This window comes from Palaemon carinicauda, chromosome 22, assembly GCF_036898095.1.
Source record: "Palaemon carinicauda isolate YSFRI2023 chromosome 22, ASM3689809v2, whole genome shotgun sequence".
Lineage (NCBI taxonomy): Eukaryota > Metazoa > Arthropoda > Malacostraca > Decapoda > Palaemonidae > Palaemon > Palaemon carinicauda.
The window spans coordinates 54,402,463-54,418,059 of record NC_090746.1 but is presented as its reverse complement, the minus strand read 5'-3'; the positions used below and the strand labels follow the sequence as shown (position 1 = coordinate 54,418,059).

Below are 15,597 nucleotides of genomic sequence, written 5' to 3'. Positions count from 1 at the left end.
AGGTATATGATTCCTTGTCATTGAAAGTTATTTGTGGTTTATTTGAAATATATATATACATATATACAGTATATATATATATATATATATATATATATATATATATATATATATATATATATATTATATATATATATATATATATATATATATATATATATATATATATATATATATATATATATATATATATATATATATATATATATATATATATATATATATATATATATTAATTTTGGGGTCATAGTATTTCTCAGGCAATTTTAGTTAGGTGTTAAAGCACTTGAGGCTTCAGTTATTTCAAGACTACATTTTTCAGGTTTTCTTGTCTGTAGTGATAGTTTTAAAGGGAAAGAGGGAATTTATTTCTGTTCTTCTCTATTTATGCATAAGTTTCAGTCAATAACGGCTTTCATCAGGGTATCACTATAAATATCTCATTATCCCTGTGCATTCATACAAATAAATATTAGAGAATATCTAAAAACATTAAATTTGCAAAGGTTTTGCATGGAATTTGTGAAAATGCTACTGAAATTATCTGGATCTTATATAAAGCTCCAAAATTCCAGGTAGTTTCAAAGACCTTGCATTGTAGAAAATCTTGATTTTCAGTGAAGTTCCACAAAACCACTCCTAAGTCTCATGGCTTACTGCAAATGACTTTCTCGTAATTTTCGTTTCCCTGAATGTGCTGCTATTATACAGCATAAGAACTGTTATTTCTCTTTTAAGGATGCCCTGATGAAACCTGTAGGTTACTGCCATTCCTAATCCTGTCCTGCCATTAACTCCTATTATTCTTCTGAGGGCTTTGTTCTCAAATCTATAAAATCTATTGGATATTGTTTCATGGTCATACCAGACTCATGTCCATACAGTAACACTGATCTCATTAGACCGATATATAACCTGATTTTTATATGTAATTTCAGGCAATTTGATTTCTAAATTTTACCTAACCTAGTCATTGTCTGATTTGCTTTTTGCATTTTTTCAATAAAATCCAATTCTCAAGACCCTGTATTAGAGATCATAGTTTTGAAATTTTCATTGTTTCTAGCTCATTACTCCTTTCTCCTTCCAATGATATAATCAAGTCTTCAATTGCATATTCCGTACTCATCGTCTCTGTTTTTCTTATATCATGACCCCAACCTTATGCGATGTTTCATGCAATCTGGTAAGCATGTGTTACAAATCCTGTGGTGTTTGCTAATAAGGACAGCATCATTAGCATACTCTAGGTCTGCTAATTTTCTGTTACCAATCCCAACGTTTCTATGCATTACAAAATCCATGAGAAGGATAAACAACATAAATGATAACACATTTCCTTGGAATACTCTACTGTTCACTTGAAATTCATTTCATAGGACTCCACTAATATTTACTTTGCATTTGCTATGCTCATGGACAAACCTAATCAAATTTACATACCTTAGAGGAACGCCATAATAACATACGACCTTCCACAAAATTGGCCGGTACACATCATTAAAGACTTTTTCATAGTCCACAAATGCCATAAAAAATACATTTCTATATTCTATACATTGCTGTACAGTACATAACTTGAAATGAAAATTTGGTCTGTACAACTTTCACCTTTTCTAAATCCTTGCTTGTTCATCTCTCAACTTTTCATCGAAGTTTCTCTCTAGGATAAGCATACTATATATTTTCATGACCGCTGACGTAAGTTTGATGCCTCTGTTATTGCAATCGGTCAGATCTCCCTTTTTTGCCATTAGGTATACAGTATGTACAGTATGTATGTTTACATAAATATATATAGTATGTGTGTGTGTATATATATATATATATATATATATATATATATATATATATATATATATATATATATATATATATATAATATATAGGTAGATAGGTAGATAGTTATATATAGATAGATAGATAGATAGTTATATATATATATATATATATATATATATATATATATATATATATATATATATATATATATATATGTGTGTGTGTGTGTGTGTGTGTGTGCAGTAGCCTGGAAAAGCTTCTTCTATTATGCTGTATACGTGTACTATATAATTCGCAGAAGGTACTTTGCAGTTTTACTTGAGTTTTGTAGAAGCATTCTTTTCAATTGGCAATTTAGCTTGTATAACTTTTGAAGAACCTTAACAAGGTTTACAATATGCTTATTTTTTTGGATATTACTATGGGCAGTGCTTTTCGGGGCTTAAGACTGCATGCTGCTGCAAATATGTCTGTATCATACATGTCGGGCTTTGCATTCCTACAGACGTATGTTTATTTATTGCATATGAATTTTGTTCATTGGCGACACTCGTAAAATTGATAACATACAGCAGTGTCTATATGAAAATGTTTTATTCATTGGAATATACGTATAACTGTTACTATGAATAATTTAATTATATTAAAGGAAAAGGACAAGCTTTTATTGATCTTTATTTAGACAAAGCTTGTAATATAGTTTTAAATATTTTATGATATATTACTTATGATTGTTGGAATGTGTTAATTTTACTAATAAAGCACTATTGTCAATCATCAAAAAAAAAAAAAAAAAATAGAAATAATCTGAAACTTGACTACATTCACTCATCAGATCTTAAATATTCCATCATGTGCAATAAAGTGCATAATTACCACACTTGAATTTATGATCATGAACAAGTTGATTATATTAGTGTGTACTGTAATAGCAGCAATTGTGGACAATTGATTTCTGGGAAGTGGAGAATATGGAGGTCTTGTGAAGCAAGTCTCGCCTAAATCACTCGTTTTGATAGTAATTTAGAATTAAGTAAATTCCAGATATCATAATCAAAATAATTTAAAATTGTAAAAACATATATTTAGAATTAAGTAAATTCCAGATGTCCTAATCAAAATAATTTTAAAATTTTAAAAACATATATCATTGTTCACCTGAACGGATGTTATGAATGTTAATTTTGAGTTAGTCAATTTATGCTTCTTTGGGCCCTAAGTGTGGCCAGTTGTTTTTTTTTTATATAAGTTGTCAAGTAACACTTGCTATTTAGTATCCACTTAAAGGAGCAATATTTATGGTCATATAATTCCATAAATCCTAACACCAAAACATCTACAGTATCTTCAGTAGTATTGATATTACTTCTATAGAAGTTATGAATGACCATAATTTATCAATACAGTATAGAATTTAGAAACTGTATTAGTCTAATGATATCAGTGTAACTAGATCACTTCTTTTCATTCCTTTTATTTGCATTGTATTAGATAATAGATGTAAGAAAAATAATCAAACTGTTGTAAATGAAAAAGAAATCACCTTGCATTTCTGCAGTCCAGCTATACATTTATAGGAAATAGTTGATGTTACAAGACACATTGCTGTTTTTGAGTTTTACTAAATGACATAAGGTGTCTCAGTTTGCATGTTACATTTATTAATGTACCATTTCATAATGCATCTAATTTCTAGTCTGTTTCAACATCTTGGTGTACTACTATCCCTTGTACACTAATCACATTTTTTTCTTTTGTCCATTGTTAAGACTTACTCAATTAATTTTTTTCTCTGCTGTTTAGCTCCTATATTTAAAACACCCATTGTTTGGTTTTTAGACATCCTTCCTTGTATTGATGCTAAATCTTAGTCAGCTTGCCCATTTTTATTGAAACTTTCATATCCTTTGATTTGTATGTCCTAAAATTATCATCATCTTCCAAAGTCAAGAAGCTATAGTCATTTAGCAAAAACTGATAAGTTTTTTTGTTTTATTTTACTTGTGTTAATATTTGTATTTTAATGATAGAATGGTTGTGCATGTTTGTTTGATTTTTTGCTTTGTTTTAAATTTCAGCCCCCTGGAAACACCTACTAGGCAAGCTCCTAGGTATGTTGGGTATGTTATGTAGTTTCAGTAGCTTTGTATATTTTATATATTTTACATTGCATTATGTATCTAGATTGCTATTTTTTTCTATATTAAGTTTCAAAACTAAGACATTTTGGGCATAAGATTATGCGCACACATTTTCTCTTGCAAACATTACACAGCTCTATAGATAATTTGGGATATTCCTTTGGATAGGAGAATCATCTGAATCTTCATGGGGTGTAATAAAATGTAAACTTCTGTGCATTTTTGTTTTTAAGTCGAGAGTAGCATGTACAGTGTAAACTTCTCCTAAAAGCCATTTCTGTACTTCGATGATCTTTTAAAAAGTACAGTAATAAGAGATTCTATTGGATAGCAAATTTTAAATAATGTGCAACAAGTAATTTGTTTTGCTAGAATGGGACATTAGTCCACTTTATTCTCAGATAATTTTTGTGTACATTCTTTTAGGGGGATTTTTATAAGAACAGTGTCACACTTATTAGACTGTAATTTCAAGAACTTTGAAGGGGAACCTTAATTTTTTTATTAACTCATTTCCATCTCTTAATGATGTTCACAAGGACATTTAAATTGGAAAAGAAAAATTGGGTTGGTCACTGTTGTCATGTAGCTTTAGTTCTCATTTTCATGTGTTTAGAACTTTTCTTGTTTATTAGTTAAGTAAAGGAAAGCAATGGACATTTAAAGTATTGGGAAGTGTTTTCAGCAAGGATGGGGGAATGGAAGCAGAGTTGGCTGATTGGGTGGCAGATTGCCGTATCACTGAGGAGCATTCCAAAAGGTAAGGAAGTTGAGGTCATATCTGTTGCCTTGATGGAGCTATGTGGTGCTACTTAAAGCAATCATTTCTTGTTGAAGTTTGGTGGTGATGCCTCCTGGTGTGGGATTGGTAGCTGCATTGGGAACCAAGCACATGTAATGGTGACCAACCCATTGTGTTTATGCAGAATCATTTGTAGCACGTACATGCTTGGGTTAAGTTGTTAGATGTTTTCCATGTTTTAGTGTGCAGTATATTAGAGTTTTAAGTTGAAGCATATTTATGCAAAAGATAAAATTAGCAATTTACAGCAATATACAGGTATTTTCATTTTAAGATATGATTATATGCATTGATTACCTGCAACAGTTAATGTGGCAGATATTCACTCAACAATTAATTTGATGTGTAAATCTTTTATGGTAAGCTTGTTTGAAATGCAATTGTAGGTTATTCTTTATTCATTTTCTTATATTTGACAGGTATTATACTCTGAGTTTCAGCAAAGAAAAATATTCCTTAATGCATTATGCTTTAACCAGTGCACCATTTTGTAATAAAATTTAGTATTACTCAAATGAACCTTTTGCCTATGTATAAAAATGTAAATATTTATGCCTAAGAGAGGTCTGTGCACCTAGTACTGATTTAATTAAAAGATAAGATTAACTGGGGCACACAATTTCAGTTTAGTATTTTGTTTTATCGCTGCATTGTAAAATTTGTGGTAGACTTAAATCGGATTTATTTTAATTTCACTGTAACCTCACCGTATTGGGCTTACTGTAAGTAGGTATCTCTTGCTTTTAATTTAGCTTACTCTGCTGCTTTTGAGTTGCAACTTTTTTTTTATAATTGAAAAGAATGTTTAAATGACTGTGGTTGAAGGTTTAGGTGTGTATTGACCTAATTATGGTGTATGTTTATTTTGAATAATAATATATATACCGTATATTAGTTTTTAAAATACTTTTATTGCAGAACGTTAAATTGCAAAAATGTCTGAATGGAGCTGACAAATGAGGAAAATTATATTAGAAAATGAGGTTAGAGAGATGTAAATTTATAGAAAGCATCAAGTGAACCATATGCAGTATTCAAGTTGCAGGGTTTAGATGTTTGTTTTATTTTACAAATTCATAGAGCATGAAAGTAAAAAATTATATTGAAAAATATATTCATTTTAAATTAAAATACTTTTGATTGTAAGAAGTAAATGTGTATCTTAAAACAAGTCATGAAAGTATATTAACTTTGAGCAATAGTTTAAAAAAGACAGTTACAAATCCTGAGCATCAAAGGAAATGAAGGTACCAATAAAGCAGCCAAAAACAGCAGTAGTTTTGAGATCAAGTACCATTAATGTTTATGTCATCAGTAGTTCATTATAAAAATGTATAGTAGGATTTGTTCAGTGATGAAACACACAAGAATGTCAAGTATCAGTAGTTTTTTGGCAGATGTCAGTACATAAGAAATAAGTGGAAATGGTATGATATGGTGAGGGAATTGCACATGGCTACCTAATAGCCACCCCTCATAGTCCAGTCCCTCTTTAGATAGCTTAATACAACAATAATTGGACAGTTGACCATTTGGGAATTCGATAGTTTTTATAGTGTAGTTTGACTACAGTATTTATTTTATAACAAATCAAAGGCAGCAAGATTAGCTATAGTAGAATATATTTGGAATATGTCATATTGGAAAGGAGAAAGGTAAGAAGTCTCTTGAAACCAGAACAAGTGAATGTTTTTAATAGTAAGCTTTTAATGTAATACAGATTCAATTAAATACAAAAAAGAAAGATAGCCACTTTACTGATATGAATGAAAAGTAAGGTAAGTGTGTTTTGAAATTAGAATGCATTTTTTTTTTTTTTTTTTTTGGAAGGAAAGTGTGGATTGGAGGGAAAGTCAGTGGTACTACATTACATGTCTGATAATTTTTTGGTGGAAGGAAAATTAGTTGCAGCAAAAGTGTGGGGGAATAGAGTAGGTGGATGTAAAAGGGAGCTAGTGAGGGTTGAAGAGCTAATAAAACCGGGGGTAAAACGTAAATATCAGGAAAGGTTGAAAATGACATATGACGAAGTGAAAGTAAGAGAAACTGGCAAATTAGAGGAGTGGAAGTTAGTAAAAGAAAATTTTGTTGGGATTGCAAGTGATGTGTGTGGCAAGAAGGTTGTTGGAGGCAGCATGAGGAAGGGCAGTGAATGGTGGAATGAAGGAGTGAAGGTAAAAGTGGAAGAGAAAAAGAGGGCTTTGAAGAATGGCTGCAGAGTAATAGTATAGAGAAGTATGAAAAATATAAAGAGAAAAATGTGGAAGTAAAGCGCAAAGTACGTGAGGCAAAGAGGGCAGCTGACCTGAGGTGGGGTCAGGGATTGGGTCATTCATATGAAGAGAATAAGAAGTTTTGGAAAGAAGTGAAGAGAGTAAGGAAGGCTGGCTCAAGAATTGAAGAGAGTGAAAGATGGAAATGGAAGGTGGTTAAAAGGATAGGAGGCAAGGAAAAGATGGGCGGAATATTTTGAAAGTTTACTGAATGTTGAGGATAATAGGGAGGCAGATATAATTGCAGGTGTTGAGGTGCCAGTGATGAGAGATGAGAATGAGAGAGAGATTACAATAGATGAAGTAAGGAGAGCACTAGATGAAGTGAGGAGAGCACTAGATGAAACGAGAGTAGGAAAAGCGTCTGGTATGGATGGTGTGAGAGCCGAGATGTTGAAGGAAGGGGGTGTGACTGTACTTGAATGGTTGGTGAAATTGTTTAATATGTGTTTTGTGTTGTCAATGGTACCAGTAGATTGGGTTTGTGCATGTATTGTACCACTATATAAGGGTAAGGGAGATGTGCATGAGTGTTGTAATTCAAGAGGTATTAGTTTATTAAGCGTAGTTGGAAAAGTGTATGGTAGAGTAATGATTAATAGGATCAAGGATAAAACAGAGAATGCAATCTTAGAAGTACAGGGTGGTTTTAGAAGAGGTAAGGGTTGTATGAATCAGATTTTTACAGTAAGGCAGATATGCGAGAAATATTTAGCAAAAGGTAAGGAGGTGTATGTTGCGTTTATGGATCTGGAGAAAGCGTATGATAGAGTTGATAGGGAAGCAATGTGGAATGTGATGAGGTTATATGGAGTTGGTGGAATTTTGTTGCAAGCAGTGAAAAGTTTCTACAAAGGTAGTAAAGCATGTGTTAGGATAGGAAATGAAGCGAGTGATTGGTTTCCGGTGAGAGTGGGGCTGAGACAGGGATGTGTGATGTCACCGTGGTTGTTTAACTTGTATGTTGATGGAGTGGTGAGAGAGGTGAATGCTCGAGTGCTTGGACGAGGATTTAAAACTGGTAGACGAGAATGACCATGAATGGGAGGTAAATCAGTTGTTGTTTGCGAATGATACTGTACTGGTTGCAGACACAGATGAGAAGCTTGGCCGATTAGTGACAGAATTTGGAATAGTGTGAGAGAAGGAAGTTGAGAGTTAATGTGGGTAAGAGTAAGGTTATGAGATGTTCGAGAAGGGAAGGTGGTGCAAGGTTGGATGTCATGTTGAATGGAGAGTTACTTGAGGAGGTGGATCAGTTTAAGTACTTGGGGTCTGTTGTTGCAGCAAATGGTGGAGTGGAAGCAGATGTACGTCAGAGAGTGAGTGAAGGTTGCAAAGTGTTGGGGACAGTTAAGAGAGTAGTAAAAAATAGAGGGTTGGGCATGAATGTAAAGAGAGTTCTATATGAGAAAGTGATTGTACCAACTGTGATGTATGGATCGGAGTTGTGGGGAATGGAAGTGATGGATAGACAGAAATTGAATGCGTTTGAGATGAAGTGTCTAAGGAGTATGGCTGGTGTATCTCGAGTAGATAGGGTTAGGAACGAAGTGGTGAGAGTGAAAACGTGTGTAAGAAATGAGTAAGCAGCTAGAGTGGATATGAATGTGTTGAGGTGGTTTGGCCATGTTGAGAGAATGGAAAATGGCTGTCTGCTAAAGAAGGTGATGAATGCAAGAGTTGATGGGAGAAGTACAAGAGGAAGGCCAAGGTTTGGGTGGATGGATGGAGTGAAGAAAGCTCTGGGTGATAGGAGGATAGATGTGAGAGAGGCAAGAGAGCGTGCTAGAAATAGGAATGAATGGCAAGCGATTGTGACGCAGTTCCGGTAGGCCCTGCTGCTTCCTCCAATGCCTTAGATGACCACGGAGGTAGCAGCAGTAGGGGATTCAGCATTATGAAGCTTCATCTGTGGTGGATAACGGGGGAGGGTGGGCTGTGGCACCCTAGCAGTACCAGCTGAACTCCGTTGAGTCCCTTGTTAGGCTGGGAGGAACGTAGAGAGTAGAGGTCCCCTTGTTTGTTTTTGTTTTATTTGTTGTTGTTGGCTACCCCAAAAATTGGGGGAAGTGCCTTGGTATATGTATGTACGTACTACATTACAATCATTTAAACTTGCTTTGTTTAACCCAGTGTCAGATGTTCAACATGGTCTTGGCCATTTCTTTGTCTCCCCAGTCTTTATCTGACAAATTCATTAAATAATAGGGATAGGATTCTATTATCAGAGGATAATGTTTTGATAGGTTTGATTTTTTTGAACTTCAGTTTCCATGCGAAGAAAACTGTCTCAAACTTCAGTTTCCATATTAAGAAAGAACATTCCTTCAGGTTTAGCATTGTAATTCATAACCCATTAGCCTGTGAATTCATTATTCTCCTTACCAAGAAAGATTTAACATTTTCCATAGTTTATCGCTTGCCTTAGTTATTTAAGTGATCTATTCTTTAAATCAACATTTTTATATTGTTTATCATTTAAACTGACTATAATACAGTACCAAACTTTATTTTCTGAAATCTCCTGCTGTTTTTTCTTAAGCAATAATAGATACTTCATATGGTAGAGAAAATATGAAAATATCAAATCCATCTAGTAAATCATGAATCGATATAGACTTTTGACCAGTTATGAGGTTCAAATTGAATACCAAATACTATCATCTTATTTTGTCAGTTATTTGCATAGAAGAGATTAGGGGATTGAAGTAAAACGGATAATGAAGGACTATTATTTATTAAAAGACATGCCTGAATATATCTTCATCGATCCCACTGCTGGGTTCATAAAATGCTCCTGCAAAATAATCTGAAAATGCTTTACTGTATGGCATATATTTAAACAAATCATACCAACTTCAGTTATATCCTATCAAATAGGGGTAGGTCAGTAATGATTATGTAGTAGGGGTATATTGATTTACCTCAATTTATTGTGACCTTTTGACAGTTCATTTTTGTTCGGTTGATGAAATGGTCTAAAAATATAAACAGAGGAAAGACAAATTCAGCAAGGACTCGTTTTTATATACACATTGATAAGACCTAATGCTAGAAATATGATTATCCCTGAATTCTCAAAACTATCTAGCTTAAATTGTATGTTCCCTTGATGTTTGTGGTGTTGCTTCCTGTTTCATAGGTTTGCAAGGCTGCTTGTAATGTTTAGGGATTTTGATAGATTTCATATAGCCTTTTTCAGTCAATAATAGTAGTAAAGACTTTAGAAACAGTATCGTTAGGATATATATAGCAAATGTTCTGGAAATTGCATTTGAAGATATCTTTTATTGTGTAAGGAAAATATTGCAAGTACAGTTCAGGGTACCTTATTCTGTTCTGAAATGTCAACATATATACTGTGTAAACACTAATAATGGTACTATGTCCAAATTAAAGTTTCATAGGAATATTAGGAAATGATAGAATAAAACCATGAAAGGCTGCACTATTGTGAACTTTCTTGATACTTGTAAAGGGATTTAAAGAAAGATTAGAATACTTAGTGTAGTCTTCATTTACAAGGGCCAGTTGAGAAGCTAATTGGCCTGAATAGCTTTTACAAAGATAGAAAGTCAAGTAAAAGGAGGGCGATATACAATAGTGAGAAATAAAAGCTAAAAGCCAAGAGGCAGGTGGCAAGGACACTTTTTGAATAGTTGATAGGTAATTTGATATTCTAATATACTGTCTTGAGTGAATGAAATTTGGGTTATTGACATGACAACTGTATTAATAGAGAAAGAAGAACAAATATAAATTTTAGATGCCTAGGAAGAATGAAAAACTTAAAACACTAAGATAACCAACAGTAAGGCAGGCCATTTATTTGAAATCTGTTGAAGTTAACTATTAAAAGATGAAAACAAATTGAAAATGGATTGGATTAGATGAAAATAAATGGAGACACACTACATCATGAAAATTTTATAGGAAAAGGAGAGTATATATATGTATAGAAAATAAACTCAGCAACCACAGTAAATTGGGAGGATAAAAATAAGTGATAAGTGCAATATATTAATCTTCTTATACAACAGATGGTGTCGGTGGATATTCTGAATTACAGATTATAGATGGGGGATGGAATTTTTTAAAACTGATTTTCAAAATATTAATTGATTATGAATATTTAAAGTGAAGAAAGTAAAGCAAATATAGGATAAAAGAACTGAAAAGTAGAAGAATAGTTATATATTAATATTTATATCTACATCTACCATAGCATGCATTAGGTGGGAAAAACAGGTTAATTATTTGATGTGCAATAATTAGGACCTTGATATGAATACTGTACATGTCTTATCCTTTGTAAGAATGAGACTATTAGATCACACATGCAAATACTATTTTATGTTCTAGCATTGGTGAGCAGTTTTGACACAAAATACCTCGACCTTGTAATGAGTACTGTATATTGTTAACTGCACGGCACAGTGTAGAAAGAACTAAGATTTATTTTTATTCCTTCCTTCCCGTACACATGCATTGTTTTCTTCCTTTTACCTTTAATCTATAAGTTAGTTATATTAGTGAACTGCTAATCCTTTGTCCCAGGATTATAAAAGAATACCTAAAAAGAATTGTGAATAATGCATTTTTCAATTTGTAATTATATTTTTGAAGAATGTCCATACATGTTAGGAGTCATGATTAACAAAGAGAAATTATAGAGTCTGTAGGATTTAAAATCAATAGATCCGTGTGCAAATAATTTTTTAACTTTTGTATTAAAATAAAAAGTGTACAATAATTATTTTCAACTGCTGTTCAAGAATTTCTCTTCCATTTGTCCACTATGGATATAGTTATTAATTTGTAATTTTTTAATTTTTACACTAATCCAATTCATATTATATTCAAATCAAATGAATATTTCCGCAATGATATTTGATATATAGGTTTTTGTTTAGGTGTGAGTGTAAAGAGAAATTTATATGACAAGGTAGCATTAGTAGTGGTAGGTTTCTAGAAACTGGAATTTTTTCCTTAATTCTAATCTAATATACAGGAATTGGTGACTTGGAGTTAATGAGGTTCATGGAATTTTTAATTTTACCACTTATATCTCCACAGGAAATTCCCCCCAAATGTCATTTAATGGTCTGGAACAGACTGACTACGTGTATAAAATCTGTCCAGTTTTAAATTATTAACATATTCTTTTAGAATAGGTTTGTACCACCAGTGGATACTTATATTGATACATTCTTAGCTCCAGTTTTCTGGTCATCTTGAATTTTGGTCTTTCAATATTTTATAATAACTTTGAATTTGTATGTATATATTGTATATTTTTCTTCATGACTGTTTCTTACCCTAACAGCACATCAGTGAATAATGATGAACAAGTTAAGCCTCGGTCATTACGCTTCACATGGAGTATGAAGACGACGTCGTCTCGAGACCCCAATGACATCATGGCTGAGATTCGCAAGGTAGACCACCCCCCGCACCATGAATAGCGACGACAAGTAATCCACCCGCTGCATGTCCTGCTTAACACTGTCTTCATGCTAGCAGCTATCTCCCTCGAAATCCCTCACTCCCTCCTTCCCAGTACCATGCCATTCTTCAGGTTTGCAAACATACTTTCTTCCCCTCACCCATCACCATATCACAACTGCCCTCCACTTCAACAACAGCAACAACTACAACAACAGTAAATCTTAGCTATCAGACCTTCACTCTTGTTTCCTCTTCCCTTTTCCACCTTCAATCTACAACACAATAGCCTTAAGTAAAACGGGAAAAATGCAGTATATAGTTCTTCTAAATTCATAGGTCTGTGTGTGTACATCTATGTCATTAATATAAGGTACCACAGTATATAATCTTCACTGTGGGTGCTTGTAGATGACGGTATGTCATGCCAGACTTGCTGCAGTGTTAGATTATGTCCTTTTTTATATTAGTAAATTTGACATTTTGCCAGTGTGTCCCACCCTCCCACCCCTTGTTCCAGCTTGCCTTGGATGTTTTAATGTAATATTTTTTTTGTTTATTTTTTTTTTAGTATTATGACACCATTTTAGCTTGCCCCAAACATTTTACAGAAAAAGATAAAGTTACATATTCTCAATTCTTTAAATATTTTATTTCATGTTCCCAGTAATGCTTGTAAAGAATCAAAGCAGGTCATGAGATGGGTTACTGAAGCTTTTGTAAACTGATTGACATATATGCATGGATTATTTTAATATTGAGGTACTGTCATGATTCCTTGGCCTGATAATGGTCTTTTATTACTTTGCATGTAATTTTGTAGCCAAAGTCCCAGTTTCTGTGTTATTTTGATTTATTTTATAGTTTGATAGTAGTGAGATAGCTTCTGTATCAGGACAGTGTCTTGTATTTTTAATGTAAGTGTGTTCAAAGTGCATTTTAGAAGTGGTGTTAAGTCGCTTCATGCATCACTTTTTATTTTACTTTTGAATTATATTTTTTTTACTACCTTTAGCATGGGAAGTTGTATGTAGTTTAAGGGAATGTTGAATATTCCTTCAGGACTAATATCTCTTCCTGGCATTCTCCTTTTCTTTTCAGGTATTAGATGCTAACAACTGTGATTATGAGCAGCGAGAGAAGTTCTTGCTTTTATGTGTATATGGAGACCCCCACAATACAGACTCCTTAGTTCAGTGGGAAATTGAGGTAAGACATTATCATGTATCATAAGAAAGCAAATATCTGTAGTTTTTAAGATAAGAGTAAGGGGGAAAAACTACAATTGAACAAATTTCTTGTAATTGAAATAGCTGAAAAAGAATAGGAAATGAAATTTGAATAGTTATTCTTTAGGATAACTTTCGTATATCACTGGGTAGCAGTTCTGAACTTTTAATACCAGCTTATATTGGTCAAGTATTTTGATTTTATATCTGGGAAAAATATGCAATATCTTTTCAACAGTGCTCTATAATTTATTGTAAAGTTAAAGCATTAATAAACCCGATCCAAGGATTTCATTAAATAATTATCAAAACTGGTGTCCTGTCTTGTTTGTATTTTCATTTAAGTTGCAAGGAATATGTTGGTAAATTTTAATGTTTTCTTAATGTTGTAGTTAGAAAAGTTTTCCTATTTTGTACAATTTTATTCACATAACAAAGACTTCAGTCAAATAGTAGAAGTGGGGCCGAAGCTGAGAAAAGAATGAAATTTATTAAGGTTTTGGTAGCATAGTAGAAATGACTCGCATTCTGTTGGTTGAGAGTTTGAGCCCTCCTCATACAGTGTACATTTATGTATACAACCTTACTATCCTTGTGAGATTGGGAGGGGGGTTTTTGACATGCCTATAGATTTACCTGGCAAGTCATTGCCTGGTCCTACCTTAACTGGAGAAAGGGTTTGGTGGGTGCTGATCAAGTGTATGTGGTTGGTCTCTAGGACATTGTTCAACAAGGGAACATACCCGTCCCTGCTTCTGGCTTCACAGAAGGATATATTGTCCAAAGTTCACCTAATAGTGTTCAGGTTTCCTTCTCCCCATAGCTGTACCCACATTTTAGCATTCTACTTTACCTCTGTTCCTGCTTCCTTTTCTAACATGAAATTGTAAGATCATCTCCCTTCCCCGTTCCACCTCGTCCTTGACCTCGGTGCTGTGCCATATACCCTGATTCCATTAATTCTAAACTCTTGCATCTGTCAATAAATTAAATTGGAAGGAAACCATCTTAGTGATATGTCCCTACCCCCTTCAACAGTATAGTGTATGGTTAATATCTTTTGACATCACTAGAAATAAATTGAGGGCTGTGTAGGTATACTATAATCTTTAACTAATATCTACGGACTTGATCAAATGCTGAGAGGTCAGTAAATTTTACAGTAAGTCATTCTTATTACCCTATATGTGATTTTTTTTAAAGTTAATGTACATTTAGATTATTATATTTTGAAACCACCAGAACAATAAGTTATTTTTGTGATGATGCTTTACTCTATAAGATTACTTAATCCATTCTCAAGTCTCTACACCATGGCATTTCCTTGGCCCACATAACTTTCTTGATAGATTCAGTAACCCTCCACCATACGAACGTTATCTGACAAATCTGCTAATACAAAAGTTTGTCAAGTTAATGATAAAAATTATGGTGGAATTTCAAATCTTGTGGCTAAAGAGTAAGTTAGTTTGCCACTTTGCTAGTCTGCTGAACTTTGAAAAATTAGTAATTTTTGGAATATTGTTGTTTTATTGGCCATTTGTGCGCCACTGGACTTTGTAGTTTTTATTAACCCTTTGAGTGCCTCTGGACTTCATTTACATCCAGTGTTATTACTTCCTATGGTCCAATACAGTAATTACCAGTTTATCTCATTTTCATTTGTTATTTATGTATATGAAAATGAAAAAGTATTAACATGTAATTGGAAAGAAAATTTATTTAATTAAACAATTATAAATTATATAAATTCCTATCGTATTCAGTTTTGGCCTAGGGCTTGAGTGCCAATTAATTTGGTGCAGGATTGCTGCTCAAAGGGTTAAAATATACCACTAGAGAAATGGAGAAAATAAACTTGTATTGTTTTAGTTCATAAAATCATGAAAAATTTCAAAACTATTCAAAATAACTGTACATAC

The 15,597-nt window shown here is 33.0% G+C and overlaps 1 protein-coding gene across 27 annotated transcripts in view; it reads left to right on the top strand.

The window, feature by feature from the left end:
- LOC137616448 (MAP/microtubule affinity-regulating kinase 3-like) overlaps positions 1-15,597 on the top strand; it is a 272,442-nt gene that overhangs the window by 249,372 nt on the left and 7,473 nt on the right. For 16 of the 27 annotated variants that reach the window (XM_068346208.1, XM_068346220.1, XM_068346214.1 and 13 more), the window contains 4 exons: positions 3,861-3,902; positions 4,609-4,683; positions 12,328-12,439; positions 13,548-13,655. In XM_068346208.1, the coding sequence (XP_068202309.1) occupies positions 3,861-3,902; positions 4,609-4,683; positions 12,328-12,439; positions 13,548-13,655 (337 nt within the window). Of the gene's footprint in view, positions 1-3,860; positions 3,903-4,599; positions 4,684-12,327; positions 12,476-13,547; positions 13,656-15,597 lie in introns of all 27 variants that reach the window. The other 11 variants (XM_068346212.1, XM_068346204.1, XM_068346221.1 and 8 more) reach the window with 9 other exon arrangements.